Source organism: Pelodiscus sinensis, chromosome 18 (assembly GCF_052426305.1).
Source record: "Pelodiscus sinensis isolate ZL-2025 chromosome 18, ASM5242630v1, whole genome shotgun sequence".
NCBI lineage: Eukaryota > Metazoa > Chordata > Testudines > Trionychidae > Pelodiscus > Pelodiscus sinensis.
In genome coordinates this window covers 363682-390377 of record NC_143069.1, presented here as the reverse complement: position 1 = coordinate 390377, position 26696 = coordinate 363682, and the positions used below count along the sequence as shown (strand labels likewise).

The window sequence follows — 26696 nt, the reverse complement described above, 5'->3', positions numbered from 1 at the left end:
CTTGTCAACGGCCAGCTATTTTCTTGTCCAACCAAGCTGGCTAGTGTAAAGAGTGTTAGTTTACAAGGGCTGTGCATTCACCAGCGGCTCAAAGTCTCCTTTCAGCTGTTGAAACAGGTTGTTATACCAAGGGTTTTTTTCTTGTCCGTTCTGTTGGCTTGTTGACTCCTCAAGGCATCATGGTTTTATCCTGTACAGTCAGTCGCAGTTGGTCCTTTAACAAAGGCGAGTTTGGAAAAGAGGTTGATACCCAACCCCTCTGTCAGCAACATCTACTGTCAGCAAGCATGTTTGGGAGAGTTTGTCTGTGTGTTCAAGAACTCCTCCTAAATGGGAAGAGCTAGGACCGTCAAATGCAGGATGCAGCTTCCTCTTACTCTAACTTAAGCCAAGGTCAGGGTTTGGTTGTGCCAGTACAATGGGATGTGCTTGGAAGAGGATTGCTTCTCAGAAAACCATATAGAAAAGAGACCATCACCAGGCAGGCAAAAGGGGCTGGCTGGGGGCACCTACCCTAGCCCCAAGCCTTCAGCTTCCCAGGTGCTTTTGAAGGAGGGCAGGGGAGCTGAAGCTCCCTCCTGTTCATAGGGGAACATTGCTGGTGGTTCCCCTTCGTCAAGAAGCGAGAGGAAAGGGCACAGTTTGCCGCATTCCTCGCTCTAGCTGGGGAGCACAGATGAACCTGCACATGCAGCCCTGCCCCAGCTCTGGCTACTGGAGCTGCAGTGGCCATGGAAAGACTCTTCTCTTCTGGCCCAGGCTGCTGCGGTGAGAGGGCTCTTTCCCTGGGGCATCTTCATACTGAACCTCTCATCCCCAGCATACCCCAGAGCGTGATTCAAATGAAACATGTAAGGGTAAGGCCCCATCAACACGGGAAGTTTTCTACCTATCAGTCACAAGGGAGATCTCTATCTCTCTCATGTGCTCACTTTCCCCTCTCTGCTCCAGAGAGCCCTATAACTCATTTGGTTGGATTTCCTTTCCCCCCAGATACAGCTTGTCTGGTCCGAAGGAAGGAAGGGGATGGGTAGGTGGGAGGGCGGTGCTTGTCAGTATCCTATGGGATGGACAAACCTTTCACCTTCTATGTGCTGGTTTCTGGTAGATTTCTTTAATGAGTGGTTTGCTTTGATCTGTTGCTGGGCAGGACTAAAGCTATATCTTATTTTTAAAGGACACGGATGCTTAATGATGTAAACAGAACTTTAGTGTTCCCTGGCTTTGTTTATACCAGAAAAAATACATTTGGGTCCGCCCCATGGCCAGATTTCCTGTGTAATGGCTAGTCCAGAGCACAGCAGCTCTAAGCCCTGTGTAAAACACTCTCAAGTCAGCTTTGTACCTTGCCTAGTGGAGTTCCTGCAGTCGCAGTAACAGACCATCCAGTGTCAAAGTCCTGGTCTGAGTCTGTAGTTAAAAACACTATTTGGCAATCTGACACTCACTCTGTTTTAAAAATTCTGCCTGCTCCTCACATAAAGGGGATTATTGGCACTTTGATTTCTGCCTGAGAGCAACAAAACTACATACAAGTACAAACTGTGGCAAGGTCATTCCAGAACCACCGCCTTCTGATGGCTAGAAACCTTCTTCTCCAGCTACCCTTGCTTCCTGGCTAGTTTCTCCCCCTCTGTTCTTGTGCCAGCATCCTCCCGTGACTTCAGCAGCTTTTCTCTCTCCAGGGTTTTGCCTCTCCCAGCACAGAATTAGCATGCTCAGATCCACATTCTGCTTGCATTTGGCTGATCTACACAAACCAAGCTCTTTCATTCCTCTGCTCATCCTGGTGGGCAGTCTCTGCTCCTGGGCAAGTTTGGAGGGCAGGGAGGTGAACCAATCATTCCTGGTGCTTGTACGTGAGCATGACTGATCCCACTGCAGCATCCTGCTTGTGTGCAGGAGATTTCCCTGCGACTTGTGGCGCAAACCTTCAGACTGTGTGCAGGGAGTTGGGTACTTTCCTCCTTCAGAGGCAGGTGCTCTGCAGAGCGTGGAGCACTGGCAAAGCCACTTGGGCACCCTTTTTGATTACAGGCCCAGTGTGTGGTTTTAGGTCAGGGATACTCAGACTTCGGAGATTCAGGAGCCAAATCACTAATCAGCATTGCCCAGAAAAGGGGGAATTGGTGGTTTTATTTACTGTTGTTATGTATGTCCTGAGTGTGTAATATTCTCACAGCAAAATGACTGACCAAGAATTCTATAGCTGGCTAAAAACCTAGTAAAAGCACCCTGATAGGTTACTAACTTAGACCGGTTAATTCAGCCACATACTGCAAAGAGCTACCTGTGGTTCCCGAGCCCTGGTCGAAGTATCGCTGCTTTTAGGTGATATCTGGGCCTGAAGAGACCCAGGCCTGGAACTGTCCAACATCAAACAGTTTCCAGCAAGGTTTGGGGATTGACGTACAGAGACCTCTGCCTGGTGAGTACCACGGCGAGCACACCATTAGAAATCCCTTTGAACCTTCTAATAAAAGAGAGAAAGCCTTTGGCATATAAGGCTTTCAGCTTGACAACATCCCTTGTCCCATTCTCTTCGCCCTATGTCAAACTCTCAGACTGCAAAGGTGGGAGAGCAGGGGTCTCTCTCAGCTGCCTCCCTGGGTAGTCCTGCCCTCTTGGGGAAGAGAAGAGATTTAGTTTAGATGGGCTGAGTGTGGTGATGTTTTCTAGAAGACCAAACACAGTCACCACCTACAAGGGGGAAGAGAAAAGGCAGCTTTGGTCTCTGATTGCTCGCTGCTGGAAGCTACAGAGGTCCAGTACGTGGTCTGACCAGCCATTCTGAGATCTGGCCATCTCTTGACAGCATCAGACTGGGGCACAAGAGTGTTGCAAAATACATAGGCTTGGTCAGCTGCCATGTCACCTTGGAACAGTTTGGCAGGAGATGCTTCCAACAATGCTAGGAAGATGTGCAGGGACCAGATATGGTCTCGTGGCTTTTCCATTCCTGTCTGTTTGCCATTTGTTACCTCTTGTCTTCCAGGTCGATTGTAAACTTGATAGGGCAGAGGTGGTGCTGTGTTCTCTGTGTGCTCCCTGCCACAGTTGAGTCCTGTGCTGTGATCCGGGATCCATAGGCCCTACCACGGTAGGAGTAAGTTCTGTCACTGTAGCTTTTTTAGCTATCGTCCATACCTGTCTAGCTCGAGTGCCCCTGAGAAGTTATGTATCCATTGCGGGCGATTCCCTGCCAGCAGAGGTGGATGTAGAGGTGGACGGTTGATGGATTGTTTGCCTGGGTGCGTGAGTAGCATGCATGTTTGCAGAGCTTGGGCAACAGCAGCCCAAAGAGATGGTTAATTCTGCATTGCGTTCTGAGGACTGCAAAGCCAGTGGTCTCCTCTCTCCACGCCATGAATTCCATAGGCCAGATTCTGTGACACTTCTGTCTGCAGCTCTTCACAGCCTTCCTCTGTTGGGCAATGCAGCAGAACCTCAGAGTTGTGAACCCTGGGGAATGGAGGGCGTTCATAACTCTGAACCAAACAGTGGTTTACACTAAACTTTACTGTGCAGAAGAAAAATGCAGTTCTGTGCTGTATTTCCTGATTGAGTACTTCTGGTTCCAGATGAGAGTTGTGACTGGCTGGGTGGTTCGTAACTCTGAAGTTCCACTGTCATTGCACCGTGGGGGCAAGAACAGAGCAGTCAGTCCTAGAAATCCTTCAGTTGCCACGGCCATTCCCAGGGAGGACTTTGAATTGACACAAGGAATTGAAATCCCTCCAGTGTGGAGCTAGTGCAGAGATTGGCATGTGAGGTGGTATTTGGTTCTTGGAACTTCCTCCAAAGAATGTGACACTATTGGGCTGTTTGGATCATTGGTGGCATGCAGTGTGACAAACCCAGAATGCCTTTTTCCCAGGGCGGAAGAGTCTTCCCTCTTGCTTCTTAAAGGAAAGTCTTAGACGGTGCCTCAAACTATCAGTTTCATTCTGGAACTCCTAGGTACCTCAGACACCGGAAGCTTTTTGGAATCATTTCATGACCATGATCTCACAAGCAATGGATGGCTGGTTTCCTCTTTCCCTAATTACCATCGGCTTTAGTCATTTGTTTCCATCTGTGTGGCTATGTCTCCTTTCAGTCAAGGAGTCTACGTGAGGACTGGTCTGTTCATTGACATTTCTGGACTGTGAAGTGATTCAGGAGTTGAAGGGAACTGTCCATTCTGGGTTTACACACAAACTGTTGTTGTAAGTAAAGGCTTCCCAACATCCTCTGGCAGGGAGTTCCACAGGTTGTCTGTGTGCTATGTGATGAAATACTTCCTTTTGTTTAAACCTGCTGCTTATTAATTTCATTTGGTGACCCCTAGTTCCTATGTTATGAGAAGGAGTAAATAACTTGTCCTTATTTACTTTCTCCACACCTGTCATGATTTTATAGACTTCTGTCATACCCCCCCATTGGATGTGAATTGGCTATTTGTCTCATCAGGCTGTCGTCACTCTTCATTGAATGTTTTTATAAGATTTATTCTGTGATATTTTAGAGTGCTTTCAACTGTAATTAGTCTAACACCTTAAATTTTAAGCTGTCCAAGGCAAATACACTTTTTAGTGGGAGTAAAATCAGGCTTGTATGTGGCAGTGATGTGTTTTTAAACCCACAGTTCCTTTGGTGTTTTGCGTTCAAAATATAAAAGTGCTAAAAGCAGCTTGGATTCTAAGTGAGCAAAACTGACTTCAGCGGTTTTTGTTGCCTCCTATCTGAGAGCACCATAAAAAAGGAATGAGTGTAACTCGTCAGAAGTAAGTCATGTTTTAGCACTAATAATCTAAGGCAGGGTTAGCAACAGAAGTAAATGTGTATTTAAATACATAAGCTAATGCACTCAGGGTTCTGAATCTGTTTTCAGTGTGTAAATAAACGTCCTGGTTTCAATGTTTTGAACACATGTAGCTCCCAGCTGTTCAGAAGAGCCAAGGTACTTCTATTTAAACAGCTAAGTCTTGATTGATTGGTTTTTTTTATTTAGGAATTTCACTTCAGGAGTGTGAGTTGGAAAATGTTGGCTGTAACTTCCCTGACAGTTCCTTTGCCAAGTTTGCAAGCAGATGAGACACACACAGAACGTGAAGTGCATCTATTATTGTCGAGCATCCTTTCTCTGGGAGACTCCAGGTGGCTGCTGCCCCTTGCTCAGTGGTGGCCGTATCTGGCTAGCAAAGTACAGGGGCTTTTTGCTGTTTTAGAAAGTGATCGTAAACATATCCGAGTCTAGTTTTAAAGCTGGACGCGGCTAAGGATGGGGGGAGGAGGGAAGGGCACAGCCCCAGCAATGGCAGCTCTGTGCTGGGGCCCGCGGCAGAGGTGGTGCTCCGCATGCCTGCCCTCTGCCCTCTTTCAGCATTTGCTCAGTTATGTCAGTTTTAAGGACCATATTGGATTTTGGATTCTCTTTTCTGCTTGGTTTATGAGAAGCATTCCCAACTGCTTAATGAGCTTTTAAACATCAGCATGTAACATGTTTGGGATGGAAGTGTTTTGTCATTTTAGCAACAGGGCTGTGTCCACAGCCTCATCACCAAAACCTGGATAACCTTACTTTCGTGTTCCATAGCAGCTTGCCTGTTTGCTCTTCTCGCGCTTCGATTGATTATTGGAATTTCATTTATTTGGTTTTATTTTCTTCCTAGTTTAAGTACAGGCAGTCCCCGGGTTACATGGATCCAACTTACATCGGATCCCTACTTACAAACGGGGTGAGGCAACCCCGCACTAGCTGCTTTCCCCCAGCAGACTAGGGAGACGCGAAGCTAGCGCCCCCCCCCCCCCCGAGCAGACCAGGGAAACGCGGAGCGGCTTTTCTCAGTAGACACCTCAGCTTGAGAATAAAGGACTGAGGGAAGTGAGGTGTGGGAGAATAAAACTGAGCCCTGGAGAAATGTTCGGCTAGAGTTTCCCCTACAATATGTACCAGTTCCGACTTACATACAAATTCAACTTAAGAACAAACCTACAGTCCCTATCTTGTACGTAACCCGGGGACTGCCTGTATTCCAAACTCAGAAAGAACAGGCAAGCAAATAAGGCAAAATGCCTTCAGGCTTGAGATCCAAATCCAGCTGTTCTGCTGGAAGATAACAACCCAAGTCCAAGTTGATGGGAAGTGGAGAGTAAATGAAAGACGAAAACACAGGATCGCTTTGGCTGGGAAAATATTTATCTGGTACCATTTTGAAATCTCCGGGTTCTAGAACAAGGCTGTGCAGATCCAGAGCTGGCAGGCTTTGGATTCTGCTTCCCGTGTGGAAAGAGGACGGTGACTGGCCCAAGATATCGCAGTGGGTTGGTGGTACAATTGCAAATGGAACCCGGTAACAAGCCTGGTGTTTATTCCCTTTCCAGGCTACTTTAAGCTATTTGTAGCATTGTTAGTTTTAGTTTCCATTTCCTCAGGCTTCTAAGGGACTGTCTTCACCGCAGTTAGCTTCGCTCCCGTGAAATAATGCCTGAGTTGCTGTGTCCACATGGGTATTGCATACTCTTACATGGAGCACTGTGATTTGAGGGCACACCCATCCCATGAGGCTTAGCACGGCAGTAAGCTGAGCTGAAGCATGAATTCTTCTAAGGGGTCTAGTGGGAGAACATCTCTTCTTTCCATGCACCAGGGGTGGGTGGGGGAGAGTGGGAAGGCATTGGAGACTTAGCAGCTGAGTTTGCAGCTGACTGCCTGTGCTCCTCAGCTCCAGCCTACCCACCGATATGGGCCAGCCTGCCCAAGTTGCAAGCAGCACCCTGGGTGAGTGCGGGGTTCTCTGTGTGCGGATGGAAGCTGAGTTAAGAGCTGCAGACGAGCCCTGGCAGGAATCGCATGCACTCCTTGCAAAGCCTCCCTTGCCACTAAAAGGTGGCAGAGCTGGCAACGAAGCTACGCCCTGATTCGGGTGGCTGACCCTGATCTCCTCACGCAGCCTGCCAAGGAGTCTGCCAGGGCATGGCTGGGTGGGAGGAGCTTGTTCCAGAACTTAGCATTCATACAGACCCTGCTAATGGGCACTGAGTGCCCAGCAGGCTGGTGTGGGGCAGATTTACAGCCCCGCTTGCTGTGCCTTAACAGCCCAGCTTTGCATGTGTGTCTGCCTTCGTGACCCATCAGACAGCACTGTCCTACCTCAAAGGGGCTGCGTGGGTACTTAGAGGGTTGTGGGCTGCTCCGGTATTACAGAGGTGTTTATGGCTGGGCTATAAAGCCAAGCCAGCACGTTGTCTTTGTACCTCATAAAGCAGCAGAGAAAGGGCACAAGCCCTCTTATTACGCTCCCATGGCAAGAAGCAGGAGCAGAGCTTAGATCTTAGGAGATGGTGTTTCTGTAATGCAGTAGAGCCTTGAGGCTCTATAGTGCTGGGCACTGGGAGTAACACAGTTACTGCCCCAGGCCCCTGGTAATTCCAAGCCACCCATCCTGCTTAGTTAGCTGACTGGCTGCTTCACAATAAGTGGCAGGGGTTGGTTTGTGTGGGGAGAATGATCCTTCTGTGACTGGTGTGCTGTGAGTGCGCCAGTCACGAGTTATTGACTCCTCTCCTGTCCTGTATGGTGTCTGCACTCATTTGCCTCCCAGAGACTTCCTCTTGTTTGGAGCCATGCCCAAATCCAAACTGGTTTGGTGCCTCTCTGGGAAACAGGTACTGAGCAGCATGGAGGAAACAGGAAGGGAGATTGTCGCAAGTGGAGAACTGGTTAAACAGACCAACCAGCCCATGAGGAAGGAATGGGCTGTTAAATGTCAGCAAAGCAGTGGAGGTTCAATGTGTCGCTGCTACAACCAGGGGACCTCTGCATATCTGCGCTAGGGGTGTTGACCATCTGATTAACCGATATTTGAGTAACCTCACGAATTCTTATTGGTTAGTCCATTATTCTATTGTCCCTGGGGGCGGGGCCAGCAGCCAGTGTACCTCCCTTCCAAGGCACCCGCTGCCACTCCGTGCTGCTGCCTCTGTAGCAGTGGGAGCTGGTCTATGAGGGGAGCCAGTTTAAAAACCAGCTCCCTTCGCAGACTGGCTGCTTGCCACCCGGCGCTGCTGCCTCAGAGAGAGGCAGCAGCGTGGGGTGCAGCAGCCCTTGTTCAGGGTGGGTCTGAGCTCCTGGACCTGGGGTGAGTCGGAACTGAGCTGGGCTATCTGCCTACCTGCCTCCTAATACACTTTAAATGCAAAGCTGCAGCGGGGGTAGGTCCCGGACCTGTTGCAAGCCAGGACTGAGCCAGGCTGCTGACCAGCCTGCTAAAAAGTGTACTGGAGGAGGAGGGGGGAGAAATGCGTGTGGTCTATAGCATTAACCTATAAACTTTTGCTAACTGGTTGATCGACTACGCTATTGCATCCCTAGTCTGCGCAGCTGTTCTTCTGAGTGTCAGAAATGTATGTGATACTTGTGACAGTTCCGACACAGAGATCCCCTTGTGACTGTCACTTAATGTGCTAAGATACTGCTGAGCCAACCTTCCTGCCCTCCAGGGTGCCCCTTTACTCTGTCTTGCTGAGCCCGGTGGGTAGGACTGACTCAGAGATGGGTTGCAGCTCTCCGCAGTAATACAGACACTGAATTCAGCTCTGCCCCGGGAAGGCTCAGACAAAGGGACTTGTCTCCGCACAGCCCCAGTGGGCCCTGAACCCCAGAAGCTCATGTTGTTTGCCCCCTTATGTAAAGAGAGAGCTGCACAGCTGCCTCCCCACCCCTCCCAGGTAACAGTGATTTACACTAGCTTTATTAATAAACAAATGTGAGTTTATTGGGTTTGGTAAGTACCGTATATTCCGGCGTACAAGACGACCTCTGAAGTTAAAAAACATCCCCCAAAAATCGGGGGTCGTCTTGTACGCCAGATGCCCCGCTGCCGGAGCCCCTCCACGGCTTTGAAAGCCTCGGGGGAAGCCGGCGGCGGGGCATTCCAGGCGCGCATGGGCTGCCCCCCCTCCGGAGCCCCTCCGTGCCGCCGCGGAGGGGCTCCGGAGGGGGGGCAGCCCATGCGCGCCTGGGATGCCCCCCCGCCGGCTTCCCCCGAGGCTTTCAAAGCCGCGGAGGGGCTCCGGCGGGGGGGCAGCCCATGCGCGCCTGGGATGCCCCCCCGCCGGCTTCCCCCGAGGCTTTCAAAGCCGCGGAGGGGCTCCGGCAGGGGGGAGGGGGGGAAGCCCAGGCGCTCCTGGTGGCTTTGCTCCCGGTGCCTCTGGTCTGCTGGGGACCATCTCCAGCAGACCAGGGACACCGGGAGCAAAGGAGGCGGAGGGGCGCTGGGGTATAAGATGAAACCCTATCTTTTAATTAAAAAGATAGGGGGTCGTCTTATACGCCCAGTCGTCCTATACGCCGGAAAATACGGTAGGATCCAAGTGGATATAAGTAATAGTGCACAGAATAAAGTAAGCTACTGAGCCCGATAAAACCAAACCCGCCAGCTGAGCCTCATGCGCTAAAACTGGTTACGTGGAATCTCTCACCCTCCGTTATTCTGATAAGCAGCTTTCTCAGATTGGCCAGCCTCCGAGTCTGGGCTTGATCCTTCCTCATGGTCAGCCTTAGATGTTTCCACCGCCATCTTGGGTGGTCAGCAGGGGTATCCCGATGGCAGCCCCATTATTCGCTCCCACCTTTCTATAGGTTTTTGCCAAAGGCTTGTGTTGAATTTAATTTTTTCTCACTTTCAGTGGAAAATAGCAGCATCCAAGATGGATTCCAGCATGAGGTGCCCTGATCACATGTTAGGACCAGCCATCACCCCTCTTCCCCTAGGATTACAGGGAAAACAAGTCCATCAAATGGATGGGGGGATGGGGGGGGGAGGAGGAGTTTGGGGACTTTTTTTTTGTTGGCCTCTGGGCTGTCAAGATCCTGAAATACCATTAATGGCCCTCATACTTACATCACTGTTTTAACATGGGTTTATGTGCTGTATTTCTACTGTCAAATACATGAATGATACATGCCCGCAGCTATATACACATTCAGCAGGGTCTCCTTACAAGAGTATCTTGCATAAAGCATTTTCCAGTTATGTACGTTCTTTTTCAGAAGCCTGTTCCCATGAAGCATGTGAAATGCACGATCCCAGTACTAACAGGAATAGCTCCGTGCCCCCTCCTAGGAGAGAAGGAGCATGCCAAAGCGTATGCAGGAGTAGTCATGCTGAGGATGTGTGCTCTGCCTCCACAGTAGGTTGATCTAGGAAGGAAATGAGTGAGTTTGAGGGGAAACTAATGACGATGATGCAAAGCAGGCTTGGCGTAACGCTTTGGAAAACCAGAGTTTTAAACTGGACCCCTGGGCAAGAAGGCGAAGCAGGTGGCTGTGGAGATGGTCATCTGGGGAAGGCATCTGAAAGTGAAGGGTTGGAAGGAGGAAAGACCAGTGGCCGGGAAGGGTTAGGAGAGAACCCAGAGGTGGAAGCGGGGACAGGGATAGGATCAAGGTGAGAGATTTCACACTGTTCCTTCAGTGGGAGCCAGTGCAGGGTCCAGGTGAGCAACTGGGGCCCTGGAAAGCTGCGCATCCTCTTGCCTGTGGGATCAGGCAAATGGAGAGACCTGAAATGTGACCACCAGTCTCTGAGGATTTGGCTTCATTGCACCCTGTCTGGGGCACACCGTACTGCCTGGTCTGTCTGCATGGGGCTCCAGACTGCGCTGCTCTCTCGTACCAGTCTCTTTCTGCACGGCAGCAGACCAGCAGTGGCATGGGCTGGATTTCTCCTGGGCGTTTTCTGGTCCTCAGTCTCTGTCAGAGCAGAACTTGCCCAGCTGCAGAGCTGTCACATGCCTGAAGCTGCGGCGTGCTTGGGCACGTTGCCCCAGCTGCCGTGACATACCTGCCATCTGCACAGCGTGGCTGCATTGGCCCGGTGGGTGGGGCTCCTTCCCATTTCGTCTAGCTGCTGTCTGTTTCCTGTGTCCATGTGAGCACTGAGATGGGGAACTTCTCGGGAAAGGTGTGGGGGCGTATAAGGGAGGAAAAGAAGACTGTGCGTAAGACCATTAGCCATGTGCAGAGTTCCCTGGAAGCTGAGTGTTTGGGCAGCCGCCCAGCTCAGAGTCAACGCCCACAGCCGGCAGCCTGTGTTTCTGCTAATGGTGCACATCCACACGTAGCTTGATGCACATCACAAAATTGATTCTGCACATGGATGGAAACAGAGGGAACATTGGCCATGTAGGAGCGTTTAGCTGGTTTGTCCCAGTTATTCTGACTTTATTACAACCGGGGGAGGGGGGATTAGATATTTCCTCCAAGTGTTCAAAGGAGCATGAGAACTAATCTCATAAATGTCTCAGGCACTTGTGGAAACCAGGTGGCTAGATCTGTCCAGTGGGAGAACCTACTCATCAGGGAAGCTTACATGTGAGAGGAGCAAAGGGTTTCCTGGGGTTTTGCCCTCCAAATGGAATGCAATCTGGTGCCTGCACTAATTGCAGGCCCCTACTATTGTATTATGGCAATGCCTAGATGCCTTAGCCCCCGTGTGTGCAGCACAGTGCAAATACGGCACAGCCAGTTCCCCCTCCCCTCCCCCCAAGCTTACAATCTAGTACACTTTGATGCCTTGACACTTTCAAAAGTGACTGGTTTTTTTGGTGCCCAAATTGGAAACAAATTTAAAGGAGCCTGATTCTTTCTCTCTCTCCCTCCCCCTCCCTCTCTCCCAAGTACTTAACCCTTGCCCCCTCAAATTCAAGCAGTATCTCAAGTTGGGCGCCAAAAAAACTTCTGGAAGCGGCATTCGCTCCAGCTGGCATGGCAGTGGGGAAGTCCAGCAGCTAGATTGTTACAAACACAGCAGTAAAATTGGAGACGGGCTAAAAATCCATCTCTCCTTTTAAATGGATATGTGACTAGCCCCAGGCATTGGTCATGAGCCTTTTGCATCTGAGCTCCCAGGTCAGCCGGCTCTCGGCTATGTGGCCTAAAAGTTGTTTGCTATTGGAGGACACTTGGGCCTGTGTGAAATGGGTTGGTGATTCTCAGTCCGGTTCATGGTGGACATGCATCCCCATCTCAGACCTCCCCATTGCTGGTGCAAACTGGCCCCTCTGGTTGGCCATCTCCGCAGACAGGTCAAGAGTTGAATGGGCTGGTGCCCGAACTGCCGCCGTCATCCCTTGCAAGGTACCCGGTCCAGCGACACACCTCGGGTCCCGTGTTCCCTGGAGTCTGGGTGTTTGTGCAGCCGCTCAGCATCGATTCCAGTGGAGAGCACCCTCAGCCAGGCTTTGTGTTTCTGTTAGTGGTGCACATTCACACATGCCTCGGTGCACGTAACAGCATGGATGGAAACAATCTGCCCACAGATGGAACAGGGTAGAGGGGGCATTGACTGACAGTCCTAGATAGTCAGTTCTTCTAACTGAGTCACCAATCAGGTAGAGAACTGATCAATCTCCTTTCCCAGGTACGAAAGTTCTGATTAGGCTATTTTTAAAAGTACTGATTTCAATAAACAAAACCAAACTCTTCTAGTCTGTTCACACACGGGGAGTCGGGAGACCTGGATTGTTGTCCTGCCTCTGCCACTGACTTCAGTGTAAACTTGGGCACCTCCCTTCCTGTCCCTGTGCCCCACTTTGCCTCTCTGGGATATTTAAGACTTACTGCTCAGATGCTTTGCAGTGCTCTGACAGAGGATGGAGAGATGTGCATCTGGTCAGCTGTGGGAGAGTGTCCCTGTCTGATATCTAGGGCAAAGGAAGTGGCAATTTGAAGTCCCATTTGACTGTTTTAGGTAGCTTGCCACCTGGCTGCCGGTGGTCGACTGAGCGAGCTTTATCTTTGCAGCCTCCCCTGGCTCTCCGCAGTTCCATCGTGATGTGACGTGCTCCCCTTCCTCCTTGATGTTTATTTCTCATTCCCCTCTCTCAGGTCTTTTAGCCAACGTCACCATGTTCAGCAAGAAGAAAAAACGCATTGAGATCTCTGCCCCCTCCAACTTTGAGCACCGAGTCCACACTGGATACGACCAACAAGAGCAGAAGTTCACTGGGCTGCCAAGGCAATGGCAGGGCATCATCGAGGAGTCGGCCAAGCGGCCCAAGCCACTGGTGGATCCCGTGTGCATCACGGCTATTCAGCATGGCTCGCAGAAGGTAGGTGCCTGGCAAGCTTTCATGCCGGGCCTGGTTTCTGCAAGGTGCAAGGGGGCTCTGGTGAACGAGGTTAGGTCGAGAGCCCGTACGGTTCCTCCTTTCCCTGACAGATCCATGGGGTTTTCAGGGGGCCACCATATGTAGGGGCTCAGACTTGTAGCACAGGAATAACACCCCTACTGGATCCAGGCACCTGTTCTCCTGGCTTCAGGAAGTGCCAGTCCAAAGCACTGTGTTTAGCCACAGAGAAGGAAGCTTGGCCGGGGCGATGGGTTCATTCTTAGTGCATTTTTGGGGTGCCGCTTTGGCCAAGTGACACAGCAACTTGATCCCCCAGGGCATTCAGGGTTTCTTCACCTCTCTCCTTAGGCAGCCAACGAGATGCAGGTTTAAACAGCACCTTGCTATCCCTGGTGCACTGCTTTTGTTAGGGAATGAGTAACAAGCAACACAAGTCTTAATGGCATTGTCTGTTGCTTCAGCTAAAAGGACCCAGCATCGGGATATCACTGCTCTCATGCTAACCCTCATTGATTCTTTCTAGGCCCCGGTGACCTAAAAGAAGCAATAGGCCTTAGTGGGGAGAACTTGGCTGCTGTTACAAAGGCTCTATGTCTGGGGCCAGTAATTTTCTGCAGCACGTTTCTGTTCCCCACTGTTTTCTCCCAGGCATATGATTGCTCATAAAAAAAGAGAAAACGGTTGAACTGGGTAAGGCCCGGAAAGCAAGCAGTTGAAAGGCCAGGAGTGAAACCCCAAACAGCTGCTTGCCAGACTCGGAGGGCTGTGGGAGGGATGGAGGAAGCATAGTGATCTCGATTCCCAGCAGCATCTGGAAGTCCTGCACTGCCCAGACCTGCGCATGGGCACTTAGCTCTGCAAGGGTAGACTGGAGAAGACTGACTGAATGCCTGAAATGTCCCTGCAGAGAATTTCCTATGGCGTGTGGAAGGGACTATGCTGCCAGGTCACTCGTTGTAATGACCTGAGGGTGAGTGGGAAGGCAGTGAACAGGAGCCATTGTTGGCTAGTAGATGTGAAGCGGGCTTGGGAATCGGGGGAGAACTTGAGCCCCAGCTCTGCCATTGACTTGCTGTATGATCTTGGACTAGTCACTTAACACTCCCGTGTCTCAGCTCAATTACAGAAAGAAGGTTTAAAAACAAGGTGGGGTGTGTCTGGATCATGCCTCACCTTTTTCAAGCACTTCAGATTGGCAGGTGAAAAGTGTGGGAGTTCCAGCAAGGAGGGAGGTTGCTGGTAAAGATGAGCCTGTCGTTTAGTGCTCGTCCGGGCTGTGTAAACGTCTGCGTACATGCCTTGCAGATGCCAACCTGGCTTCTGGGCTATGTATGCGCCTTCCCTGCAGCAGCAAATGGCAGGAAGTGTGAAGAATAGAGCCCAGCAGATGCCGATGCACTGCCTCAAAGACAGCCAGCTCCCGCTGAGAGGACAGTCAGTCTTGGGTGAGAGCACCAGCTGGGTGGGAAGAGACCTGGCTTCAGTCACTGCTCGGCCACCGACCTCTCTGGGCCTTGGGTCTACGCCTGCCCTGAGAGATCTTTGCAGTTACCTTCCCTTAGGGTGTGGTGGGGACCTGGGTTAGAGTTTGTGAGGGGCTCCGGGATGGGGTTGGATAGGAACTGTAGACCGAATTTTCGGCTGCTTCCAAAACACCCACATGTCGAACATTGGCAGGAGCTTGCTTTAAGCCCAGCTCCTCTTGGGAACCCAGCCCTGTTTTCTCTCAATCAGTGTGTGCACTGACGGCTTGGACGGTGCTTGCAAGTAGAACTGTGTTATAACTGGAGGCGATTGACCCCAGAAATCATGCAGCCTCTGGCACTAGAAAGTGCTCTGTGTATTTCAGGCTAGATGTAGGTACGTGAAGGTGTGTGGATGGCAGTATGTGTGACGCTTCCTGAGGGTACCCAGCATTGTGAGGCTAGTAGGGATATAAAATCCATGTTGAATTAGTTAACCAGTTAAAGTGGGGGTGGGCGAGGAGGTGCTCTAGCCTGGCTGGGCTGGAATGCCCCTTCCTCCACAACGGGGCTGGAGCAGGCCCCCTCCCCCCCATGCAGGCAGGGGCTGCTCCAGCCTGGTCGGAGTAGCCCTTGCTTGTGCACTCTTCCCTCCCGCCCCCCCCAGGTCCACCATGGACCGGGGGTGCCCGGAGCAGCCCCTGCCCACAGTGAGCCCCACAGAGCCGGAACTGCCCCTGCACACGGCTGGCGGGAAGCTGTCCAGCACTCACTGTTACGTTGAACCAGTAAATATCACCTGTTCAGGATGATGCCCACAGGATAACCCAGGTAACCTTTCACATTCCTGCTTGCTACCCCCTTCCGTAAGGGGGAGAGCTCACAGCACTCTAGGCTAGTAGTGACCACGTGTAAACATTTATTTAAGAGTTTAGAAATTCAGGTCGCGGCAAGTGTCTTGGAGATAAACGTTTCCATGCAAACAAACCCGGTGACGTACGTTCTGCGCTCTGTGCCGCAGCCAGGCACTTGCCTATCTCCCCAGTGTGTTTTCCATCCCTTTCCCAGGACACAGGCTCTGCTGTCAGCGCGTCTCTTCAGGAGAGGGTTCTGTAAGGCTCTTTACCCCCTTTGATGTATCAAAATCATCCTTTGATCTTCCCTAGTAAGCCAGGCACCCGCCTGCTGCCTGTTCCTGCCTCTAAAATCAACCCTGTGGTCTCAGTGGGTTTGGCAGTCTAGAGTAGCTGGTGGCTTAATATGCAAATATGCGTAGACTGTGAAAGACAGTGCTGAGCCAGAGAGGGGACGCCTGCCCGAGCAGAACCGATCTAAACCAACGGGCAGTCCTGCGGCACCTTTGAGACTCTCAGATGCATTAGGTTTATCTAGGGCGGCCAGCCTTTCTCTAGGAACGTGAGTGGTTAACCAGTTACCTATAAGCATCACCGGGGGCTGGCTGGAGCAGTGCCCACTGGTGGTGGGGCAGGGCTCAAGCATGCCCCACTCGCCCGTTTAACATGTAACCGATTAAATGGGATTTTACAACCACACCTTTCACCCAGGACTGGCAGGCAGACTTGGCCAGGCCCTGGGCACTGTGGGGCTTGGCTCCTGGGCCCCTAGAAGGGGCAGTAGCACTCAGCGCCTCCCCTGCCTGTGCTTGGTGCCACCCAGATCATACCATGTGGGGCTCCAGCAGCAATTTAAACGGTGGCTGCGGTAGCGGTGTGGCCTGGAACGTAACCCCTAGCGTCTTGAATACTGCTCATGGGCGCGTTTTGCTGCTGGCCTTGGGGAGACCTCACAGGCCGGCCTGGGGTGAATTACTGTTCGTATTGCTGGCTGAGGGGGTGCCTGTAAAACTGTGCGCCCCCTTTGCCAGGTAGCACAAAAAGAAGTTCCCTGATCACTCTAGGGATGTAAAGGGTAACTGGTTACCCGGTAGGCATGCCCTTTACCAGCAGGGTTAACTGGGGAGGGGGGCTGCTCCAATTGGGTAGCGGGCCCAGCCTGGCTGGAGCAGCCCCCCGCTGCGGGATCACGGTTAACTTTGTGACCGGGGTTTTACATCCCTAGATCACACTACATGAAGGCACAGAATCCGGTTCCAGTGATATTTTTTTTCTTTCCATCTTGGAAGCCACTCACCCAACCTCTGTCCCTTCTGCCCTCTCCTGACCCGCCTGAGCCCTGAGCTTTGGAAGCCTGCTTACCGGGTAACCAGGAACCCTTTACATCCCTTGGCTCACCCACCTTAGGCCATGCAGCAGCCACTGAGTGTGCAGGGCTGGGGCTGCTTTATGAACAGCCTTTGGCCTCACAGGGCTGGCTCAGGGCTCTGGGCTGACAGTGTGCTCGTGGGACTGCATTGGGCAGAGTAATAATGAACTTCCTTCCATCCTGTCAACCCTCAAGCGCTTCACCTGAACCACAGGCCGTGCCCAGGAAGTGCCCGGCCTGCGCTCCCCTGGCACCGTGTCCCCGTAGCACGGGCCTGGCACGTCAGACACCATGACAGCAGCTCGCAGTTGACGTGTAAGACAGGAGAGTTCCCGGTCCTGGGAGCAGCAGCCTCCATGCTGGGGCACTTAGGTGACGCAAGTCACCTCTTCACGAGAGCTTTCTGGGCCTGCCCCTCCCACCCCCAGGCCCCAAGGTGCTCAGCACATCATAGTCGGGCCTGAGACACGGGGGAGCAGCCCTGGGTTAAACCCTTTCCTCGGTGTCACGGGGTGTGACTCAGGGCTGGCGACAGTGTTCCCTCTCGCCTTTGCCATCCATGTGCGGAATAAATGCATGTGCACGGAGGCATGTGCCAGTGTGCACCACTGTAGAAACGAGGCCTAGCTGTGGGTGCTCCGCTCATTAGCTGGGTGGCACTAGTCTCTCCTGAATGGCTGCCCAAGCACCCAGCTTCCAGGGACCACGAGCTGGCGACCCTCCCACTGGGGCGGATGGGTACGGCCTCTGCCCAAAGGGTCCCATCCAGACGTGCTGGCTTGCTGCGTTGGTTTGGCCAGCCGAGGACACTGCTGAGCCGAGGGCAGGGAGGGGCCTTGCCCTTTGAGGAGACGGTTTCGGAGCTGTGAGGGAGAATTGGCGGGACTGGGCAATTCAATTGATCCCCCTCCCACGTCCACCACTTCTGACTTGGTTCTGGCTGCAGCCGGAGCTGATCTGCTGAGCTCGGCAGCATGCGAATCCAGGGGAGGGGGGCTGGTGTTTGCCCTGCTTGAGTTGCTGTGGCAACGGGAGGAAAAAGCAGGGATTATAGAACAAACCGGTTGAGCTGAGCTACTTCAGGGTGGAAGCGAAGCTGTCCCCTCCCCCTGCCCTTCCTTCGGTGCAGCTGGGAGGCACATGGGAGCTGCCAGCACCTGGAGCTCACAAATCCCCCCGAGAGGCCTTAGCAGGATCCCTCCCCCCCACAACCTCAATAGTTCAGCCACTCTGGCCTGGTGGCTGATTCCTGCCCTCCCCAGCTGGCCCCTTCTCCGTGAGTGCATTGCTGAATGGGAGTTTAAGCAGACCGGTCACACAAGTCCGGCAAGCGCCAAGTGCCAGCTGGCCTTGGTGTGAGTTGCGTCCAGAATAACTCACAGGCCCGGGCCCGTGCCAGCTGGGTGCTCGTGGCGTGTTTGGAGAAGGCAGGGGAACGGGGCCGCTTGGCACATGGATGTGGGATCCACAGAGCTGTGTGGCCCTGGGGGAGGTGGCTGTGCAGCATTGGCCTCCCCAGCCAAGCCCTTTCCTTCCCCCAAGGCAGTGGCAGAACCCGCCGGACGGGAGAAGAGGAACTGACCCACTGACGCAGAGCAGCTCCCTGGAGCACATCTGCACAGCAGGGCTGAAGTCGAATGAAGCTTCGCAACTTCAGCTGCGTCAGTTGCGGAGCTGACGTTGAAATAGCCGAATTCAGCTGTTGGCGCTGTGCACACGGCAGGCAGCCGCAGGAAGAGCACTCTCCCTCCACTTCCCTCCCTCTTGTGAAGTAAGGGTCGCCATGCGTCGGAGTCCCCCAGCTTGAGGCTTTGGAAAGAAAGGCTTGTAGCGTAGGTGCTCGCTGTGTTCCGAAATAACGCTGCTGTGTAGATGTACCTAAGTGTGCCTGGCACGGGGGAGGGTGGGGCTCTGTCCTCTGGAGCATTGTCTTAGCTCCCTGCTCCATTAAGTCTGGTCAGCACTTCATCCCTCTGGCGCTCAGCTGCTGCTTTTTTAAAGCACGTATTGGCATGGCCATGCCAGGCCAGGTGCCCAGCACTGCTTGGAAATCAGGCCCTGCCCTAATCGCTTTAACCTCTCGAGGAACCTCCTGGAGACCCTCCTTCCTGAGGCTGGTGACTTTGATCAGTCAGATTTTTATTCTGCACTAGAAGCTTTACCCGGCATAGCTCAGGGCCTTAACTCAGTTAGGGTTTTGGAAAATGAAATGAAACGGCCCGTGGTTCATTGCAGTCCTGGCTCTGGGGCGGGGCTGGGGAGGAGAGGTGCAGGTGCCCCGGGGAGAGAGGACTCCCCCAGCCCTCTCACCACAGCATCTTGGGGCTAGGTGAGAAGTGGCTCTCCATGGCTGCTGTAGCTCCAGTGGGTTAAGCCAGGGGAGGGGTCATGTCCCCCGGCTGCCTCCTGCGCTCCCCAGCCAGCGCGAGGGATGCAGCAAACTGGACACTTCCCCTCGCTCCCCAGCAATGTTCTTGTACAGATTGGAGGTGGGGAGGAGTTTCAGCTCCCCTGCCCTCCCTAAAAGACTCCTGGGGGGTGCGAAGCTCAGGGCTGGGGCAGTGCCGGGTGGGGGAGGGCGCCCCCAGCCGGCCTCTTTCACCTGCCTGGTGGTTCTGTCTCTCTTCTGTCTGGTTTTCCGAGAACCAAGCCCATTCCAGGCACCTCCCACCGTCCTGGCCCAACCCACCCGAGCTTGATGTCAGTTAGTACAAGAGGAAGCTGCCGGCCGCCTTCGGTGGTCCTGGCTCTACTGCTTAGGAGGGTTGTTGAACGGACGGATGGACAGACACTCTCTCAAATAGTAGATTGTTGGGTCCTCCCCACCCTGGCCCTTTTGCTTCTGGGCTAGGCCGTGGCTGGCTTTCATTTTGTGGGATTCAGACATGAACGCTCTTCCCGCCTTCATCTGCTGCAGACAACTAAAAATAAAGACCCATCCCAGACGGAAAGGAAACAGCCCTGGCTTTTTTGGGTTGCAGAGGCTGCTACCTCTTGTAATTTTTGCAGAGAAAATTGCCAGTTACCACTCAGAGTTCCTCCCAGGCCTGTGCTGCTTGCCGTTCAGTCCTAGACTGTAAAGGCCGAAGGGACAGACACCATCATGTCTGACCTGTGCAAGCCCAGCCAGAGAACTGCTCCGAGTAGTTTGTATGTGAGCTCTAGTCGACCTCTTAGAAAACCAGCCAGACTAGATTTAAGAATTGCCACAAGTCTGGACACGTTGTTCCACCCTCTCTGTTTTTAAAAAAAATCAGCTTGTTTCTGGTCTGATTTTTGTCTAGCTGCAGCTCCTAGCCAGTGGATCTGATTAGCCCTTTGCCTGCAAGCCTGCAGGCCCCGTTATCAGTCTTTTGCCCCTTGTGCGTAGGTACATTCAGACTGCTCAAGGAAAACGAAGCCTCGTCACTCTCCTCGAGCCGTCTTCCGTTTCCTGGGACCCTGCAGCACGTCTTGCACTAGGCGCTCATTGCCAGCCAGTTGTGCACCTTGTCCTCCAAGCCTCGATTAGCTCTGTTAAGCATTTGGCGGGGACGGGAGCAGGATTCTGGCAGATCCCAGCGGGCCGAAGTAGCCTCCTTGCAGATAAGCTGCCGGTGCCCCTCGGTTCGATCCCCTTACGGCCTTGCGGTGGCTAGTTTGTCCGTCATTGGCAATCTTTTCAAGCTGGCGAAACTTTCAACACGCATGGGATTGCCAGCGCTCCAGAAACAAGCTCTGGAATTCTTTGGCTTCCACCCTGATCTGTCTGAACCAAGAAGGCTTCAGAAACCGAGCAGGTGTTGCTGGAAGTTGTTGCTGGGCTTGGCTGTGGGTGGCCTCCTTGCTAATCTTGTCCTGACACTTAATATGGAGCAGCTGAGAGAAGTGATGAGCATCAGTCAACCCAGCACTCCTCAGCTTTCTGCAAGGCCCCGGTTCGCTGCCATGTGACGTGCTGGTCTGTTGCTCCTTGGCTTGGTATCGCGCCTCCCTCCCAGAGGGCACGAAATTGTGACGGTAGCTGCTGAGTGCCTGCATCTTTTGGGAACGGTCTTCCTCCTGCATTCCTGTCATGACGCTGTCACCAGGGCAACGTGGCACAATACTGAGCTGGGGGTGACTTTGGACCTGGTGGTGTCACACCATAAGCGTCTGGCCTGCTGGGTCTCTGCCCCACACGGCCTGCATCAGAAGGCTTTGACTGGGTAGAGTGGAGTGCAGCCATTGGGAACTTGCTCAGCTCTTTGAAGCTGGCCAGGGAAGATGGGAGGTGGGGCAAAGGGCCAGGCCTTTGGCCAGACTCTGCTCTTTGTTACCAGGGACCTCATGCGAGCCGTTCACTTCCACTGTGCAAGAGCCTGCCAGCACAGCCTGAGCCTGGCTCTAGTCGGGGCTCCATGCTAGGCTGAGTCTCCTAGCCCAGGTACTGCTGAGGAGCAAGCTGTATCCAGCACTGCTGGCCCTGGAGCTCGAGGCCTGGGTGGCTTGGAGGAAGTTCAGCTGCTTTGGCTGGAGCCATGCAGGTCAGCCACTAGGCAGTCACACGCTCTGCCTGAAGGAGGCTGTAGAGTGTAAATCGGCGTGGTGTGTAGGCCCCAAACGCCTGCCTCTTGAGCGTGCTGGGGAGCAGCTTTTGAGGCGGGCCTGCCGTGCTCCGGGTGGTGATGGTAGGCGGGTTGCCACATTGCACTGTAATAGACACTTAAAGAACCCCCCTTGTCATTCCGGGTGTGAGTCCAGTCCTGTCCCCCCCCCCCCCCCGGCGCTGAAAGCAGGGCTGGGGGGGTGAGACAGCCAGGAGCTGCCTGTGAGCATGGAGAGATGACGCCAGGAGGAGGGAGCCTGCCCCTTGGCAGGACCTGAAGCCATCTCTTTGACTGTTCACCCCTTGACTGGGGGTCCGGGGCTGTGCTCTGTGGGGGCTGTTCCAGCCATCGCAGAGACAGGCACAGCCAGGGGGCCGACGATACAGACTAGAAATTGTTCTCAATTTCTTTTGTGCCCCCTGGCACATTCTTTCTTTTAACCAGCAGATCATCACTGGGTCGCTGAGCCAGAGCACTCACGGTTCGGACTCGAGTCTTGTAGCTCTCTCGACTTACGAGGGAAGTAAGTTGTCTAGGCGAGTAGCTTGAGCGAGGCCTTGAACTGGCCTCAAGTATTTTGGATTGAGGAGGAACTGGCTAAAACGGTCCAGCCAGGAACCTGCGTTCTGTCCCCCAGTGCCTTGGGCAAGTCTCCATCTCCTCAGTTCCTGCTCTAGGACCGTGAGTGTCTGTCTAGTGCAATTGTGAGCTGGGAAGGGCAGGCTCTCCGTGAAGCCTGGAAGGCTTCAGGGCTTAATTCATCGAAGCCTGCCCAGTGCCCTGATGCATACTTAGAAGCCAAGGAGCATACACCCCCTAGCCAGCACAAAGCCGTGGTGCCCACACCCCACCTCTTGTGATGCGCCCGCCTCAGCAAACTCCCTCTCCCTGGGATCGCTTCCTGCTGCTGCTAACATCTGGGTCGGCCCTGCTGGGGGAAGGGGCCTGGCCAGCCCTCGCTGAGTGAGGGGTGGGTGGGTGGGTGGGTAACGTTTGCCGTAGGGTGACCAGCTGTCCCGATTTTCTAGGGAGCGTCTAGGTAGTCAGAGCATCTGTCCTATATGCACCGTTATCCTGCCTGGTCACCCAGAGACTAACACGCTGGCCCCAAAGCTTTTCCCAGGGGTTCCTGGCCTCCGGTGGGCTCCTGGGCACGCTACCCGTTCAGTCCTGGTGTGAGTCTCATGGCCCAGCCTGGGCAGGTCTCAGGAGGAAGTGGCCTCTGTCTTGGAAGCACTAACTAGGCCTAAGCAATGCCATCCCTCCTCTTGACTCTGAGCTGGAGTGTGAGGCTCCGGCCTCTTCCTCCAAGCAGGACGGGGAGAAGGCCTAGTCTGGCAGACAGCAGCTGCGGCTGGCTGTCGAGCAGGCTTCCCCAGCGGGAGAGCGGCTGCCTCTGCACGTTTGTGTCATAGCTGTGTTAGTGGCAGAACAAAGGCCTCTCCCGCTGGTCCGAAGGCATGCCCAGGCCCTGGACTGAGATCTCTGGGGCTCCAGCCCGGAGCGGAGCAGCTGCTGAGTGGGGGATGCCTCTGGCAAAGTGGCATTGCGGCAGCAGACCCGTGGACCTCGCCAGGAGCCTAGTGTGCAGCGTAGAGGGGCCTGAGCAAGGGAGAAAGGACTCGTGTCCTTTGCTGGGACTTTGGGTGGGCTGATGCGGCAGTGAGATACAGGAAGGGGGCTCCTGGTAGCCACAGCTCGAGGAGGCAGGCGAGCGGATAGGTGGGCAGTGAGGAAGCTGAAGCGGAGCGATGAAAGCAGGGAGAACAGCTTGGCGCAGGGCAGCCCGTGGAGTTGGTGGCGGAGGCGTGTGTGCTGCCAGGGACACAGGATAGGAACACATGCAAACAAGAATGGGAATGGGGCGAGGCTCTGCCTAGTGCCTGCTGACTCGTAGCCATGCCAAGTGGCTGGAGTTGGTAGGCCAGGGCCGCCCAGTGAGAGGGGGAAGGCTGTGCCCTCCTCCGGTGGAGGAGGAGGAAGTGGGGAAGTCCCGTCCTGCATGGATGAGCAGAGATCACAGCGTTTCGAGGAGGCGGGCTTGGGAGTGTTACGCTCTTCAGGCTTTTCTAGCCTGCTGTGAAAAGGCAGCGGTCCCCATTGGAAGGAAGGCTGTGCATCCCCCAGCAGAATGCCTGGCTCGAAGGTGGGCATGGCTCTAGTCCCGGTTCGCAGCGAGCTCTGAAACGAGCAGGGGGGGTCTTCTCCCAGTTTGTAGCAAGCAGCTTCCCTGTTAGCGGCCTTTGCTGGCAGACTGGACACTGTGGAGCTGTTAAGAACCTGCCCCTGGTGTTTCTCACAGGTGTCATGTCTCGGCGTGGCCGCCACCAGGCACATCATATTCACCCACGTTTCATTTTTCCTTTTTTTCTTTTCTGTGTGTCTGTGTTTTCCATCCTGTGACCTCCACGAAGACCATCGTGCGGGGGAACAAAACGGCCAAGGATGGCTCCCTGACCTGGCTGCTGGATGAGTTTGAGAACATGTCTGTGACCCGGTCCAACTCGCTGCGCCGGGACAGCCCGCCCTTCCAGCCCCGCCAGGACCAGCTCTTTCAAGAGAATGGCCTCAGCGAGGGCCCGGCCAAAGCCCGCCCCCTTGAGGACAAGAACAAGGAGCACAAGGAGAGGAGTCGCCATGAAGCCAGGAACGAGCAGGATCACGATAGGGAGAGGAACCGGGCCCACCCCCAGCAGCCCCGTGGCCAGGAACCCAGCGGCAAAGCAACCAAGCACCCTGGCAGCAGGCCGCCCCCCGCTGAGCACCACAAGCTCCCCAAGGAGGGCAGACCCAGAGCCCATGACCGGGATGGGAGGAAGGACTACGTGGCGGAGAGGGACTACAGTGAGCCAGCCGACCGCGTGGTCAGGCGGGATCGGAATGACCCCTCTGACAAGAGACCCAAATCCACGTACACTGGGGAGAAAAGCCCCCAGTCCCCGCGAGACAAGCGCCCACTCTCCGGGCCCAATATCCGGACTCCAAACATCCCCGTCTCCGAGGGGGTGATGAAGACGGCTCAGCAGACCGGGCGGCCTTTTAATACATATCCACGAGCTGAGACTGACCCTGGCAGGGGCACAGGTTCCCAGGTAAAGGTTCCCCCACCTCTGAGGCCACGATCCAGGTAGGCTGTCCCCAAGGTCAGAGCTTAGCCCTCCTACTGCCTAGCAGCTAAGCCTGAGCCCGGTTGGGCTCAGCTTTCTCCCAAGCAAAGCCCCCTCCTCGTGTGCATTAGCAGGTAATCGTCCGCCCAGGGGCTGCTTCTGCGACTGATGGTTTCAGCCTGTAGAACCCGGTTTCTATCCGCCGCTGCAGTGGGTGGCGGGATGGTTTTGAGGCCCCCTTCCTGCTTGTCTGGACGTCTCTGTGCAGCGAAGATGGTTCGTGCCTTTCTAACAGCTGCACGCTCGGTAGGAGATGCTGCCTCAGCACCGCTGCCTTTCTGCTGCCCCTCAGCCGTGTAGCCACTGGCGCCACTGCTACACTGCCTCCGTCAGCCACTGCCCCTCTGCCACGCTGCTTGCTGTGCATCGCCACTGCACTGGCTTCCCATCCTCCTCTCGCAAGCCTAGCAACCCGGAACCAGCACCTGTCTTCTCGCACCGGCAGTGTTCTCTTCTCTGTAGCTGTCCTGCTCTGCCACCCGCCTCTCCTTCAGCAGCCGTGCGCTCTCGCACCTTTCCTGCTGCTGCCGCATGCCCTGTAGCAACCCTGCTGCTGCAGCTGCGGCCCCTCGCTCTGCTAGAACTGCTGACGGACACTCTGCAAGGCCATGCCCAGTACAAACACTTCTGGCTACTGTCTGGATGTCTGAGGCCTTTAGAGAGTTTTCTTTTTCTCTTACACCTTTCCTCACAGCCATCCCATCGCAGGTCTGTCTGTCTCTCTCTTCCCCAGGAACGTGTAGGCTCCAGTGCACCCCTAATCACTCCTCTCTCTCTCAGCAGGGCTTCTCAGGGGGCCGGGGGCGCCTGCGGCGCGCCCATCTTTCCCTTTCTCCCTGCACTCAATTGGCTGGGACTACATGCCTGGGCTCGCGGCTACTTCTTCCAGCCCCTCTGCTCCAGGCCCAGCTGCTGACATGCTGCTTGTGTTTTCTCTCCTTCTAGGCAGAGCCCAGGTCTGTGAGGCCCCAGGAGCTGGCGTCCAACGGACCAGTGAGTGAGAGCGGTAGCTCCTCCAGGGCTCAGCAGCCAGGCCAGCCACGATCCAAGAACTCGGAGCCGCCCCATCCAGGACTCTCCCCGCATGCGTCAGACCCCCACTTACCTCGCCCCTCCCAGCCATCTTATGTCCAGCAGCCCCAGCCGCCACCCCTGCCTCCGCCCACAGCCTCCCAGCAGCCTCGCTCCCCACAGCGTGAGCCCCAGCGGGTCTCCCACGAACAGTTCCGAGCCGCCCTGCAGATGGTAGTTGACCCAGGTGACCCCAGGACCTACTTGGACAACTTCATTAAAATCGGCGAAGGCTCCACGGGCATCGTCTGCATCGCCACGGTCAAGAGCACCGGCAAGCTGGTGGCAGTGAAGAAAATGGACCTGCGGAAGCAGCAGAGGCGTGAGCTGCTGTTTAATGAGGTAGGTGGGGAGGGCCCTGCCCTGTGGATGCGCAGGGTACCCAGCTCGGAAGCTGTTTCTGTGACGAGCCCGTTTGGCCATGTCTGATGCTCACGAGCCTCTCCAGTGAGAGCCAGTGGCGGCTTACCCCTCTGAGCCAATCGTCTGTAGGAGCCCCACCCCAGCACGCCTTCCCCACTTCCCCAGAGCCCTGTGTGGTGGGGGCAGGTGATGGAGGGACCGCAGTCCGCATGTGCTGTCGGCATGGCGGGGCAGGCAGCACGGCTGGCCAGGGCGCATGCTCCCAGCACAGGCACGCCCCAAGTGTAGCAGTCCCTTGGGCGCTGCACTGACTCCAGCCACGCTCTTGATTGGTCTGCAGGCCAGGAGCTTGACAGCACGGGGGAGTTTTCAAAAGCACATCTGTAAGCGACGTAGGAGCCGCGTTCCGGTGCGGTTCTACACCGCTTCGGTGCCATTCTCAGCACTGTAGCCAAGTGTGCTTTATGCCCAGTGCCTGCCGCGTTCTGTCCTGCAGAGCAGCTGTACGGTGGGGGCCACTCCTGCACATGCAATGCTGCATGGCAGAGAAGGAATTTGCCTTGCACGTGGAGCAGGAGGTGGGGATCATGCTCCAGAGCCTTCACCCTCGTAGAAAGGTGCCTGGTGCCAGGGGAGTGTCGCTGATGACTGATCCTCGTCGGCATTTTACTCTGGCTTTTGGATCTCCTGGGCCCAGGCAGCCGAGCGCTTTGGAGAAAGGC

General features: G+C 54.5%; 1 protein-coding gene across 6 annotated transcripts in view; it reads left to right on the top strand.

Annotated features, from left to right (window-relative positions):
* The window catches only part of PAK4 (p21 (RAC1) activated kinase 4), a 93654-nt gene that overhangs the window by 53465 nt on the left and 13493 nt on the right, over positions 1-26696 (top strand). For 3 of the 6 annotated variants that reach the window (XM_075917211.2, XM_075917210.2, XM_075917209.2), the window contains exons 2-4: positions 12875-13098; positions 23788-24465; positions 25486-25953. In XM_075917211.2, coding sequence (XP_075773326.2) covers positions 12895-13098; positions 23788-24465; positions 25486-25953 — 1350 coding nt within the window. In that variant the 5' untranslated portion in view covers positions 12875-12894. Of the gene's footprint in view, positions 1-3076; positions 3107-12874; positions 13099-23787; positions 24466-25485; positions 25954-26696 lie in introns of those variants that run through there. The other 3 variants (XM_089769826.1, XM_075917212.2, XM_075917213.2) reach the window with 3 other exon arrangements.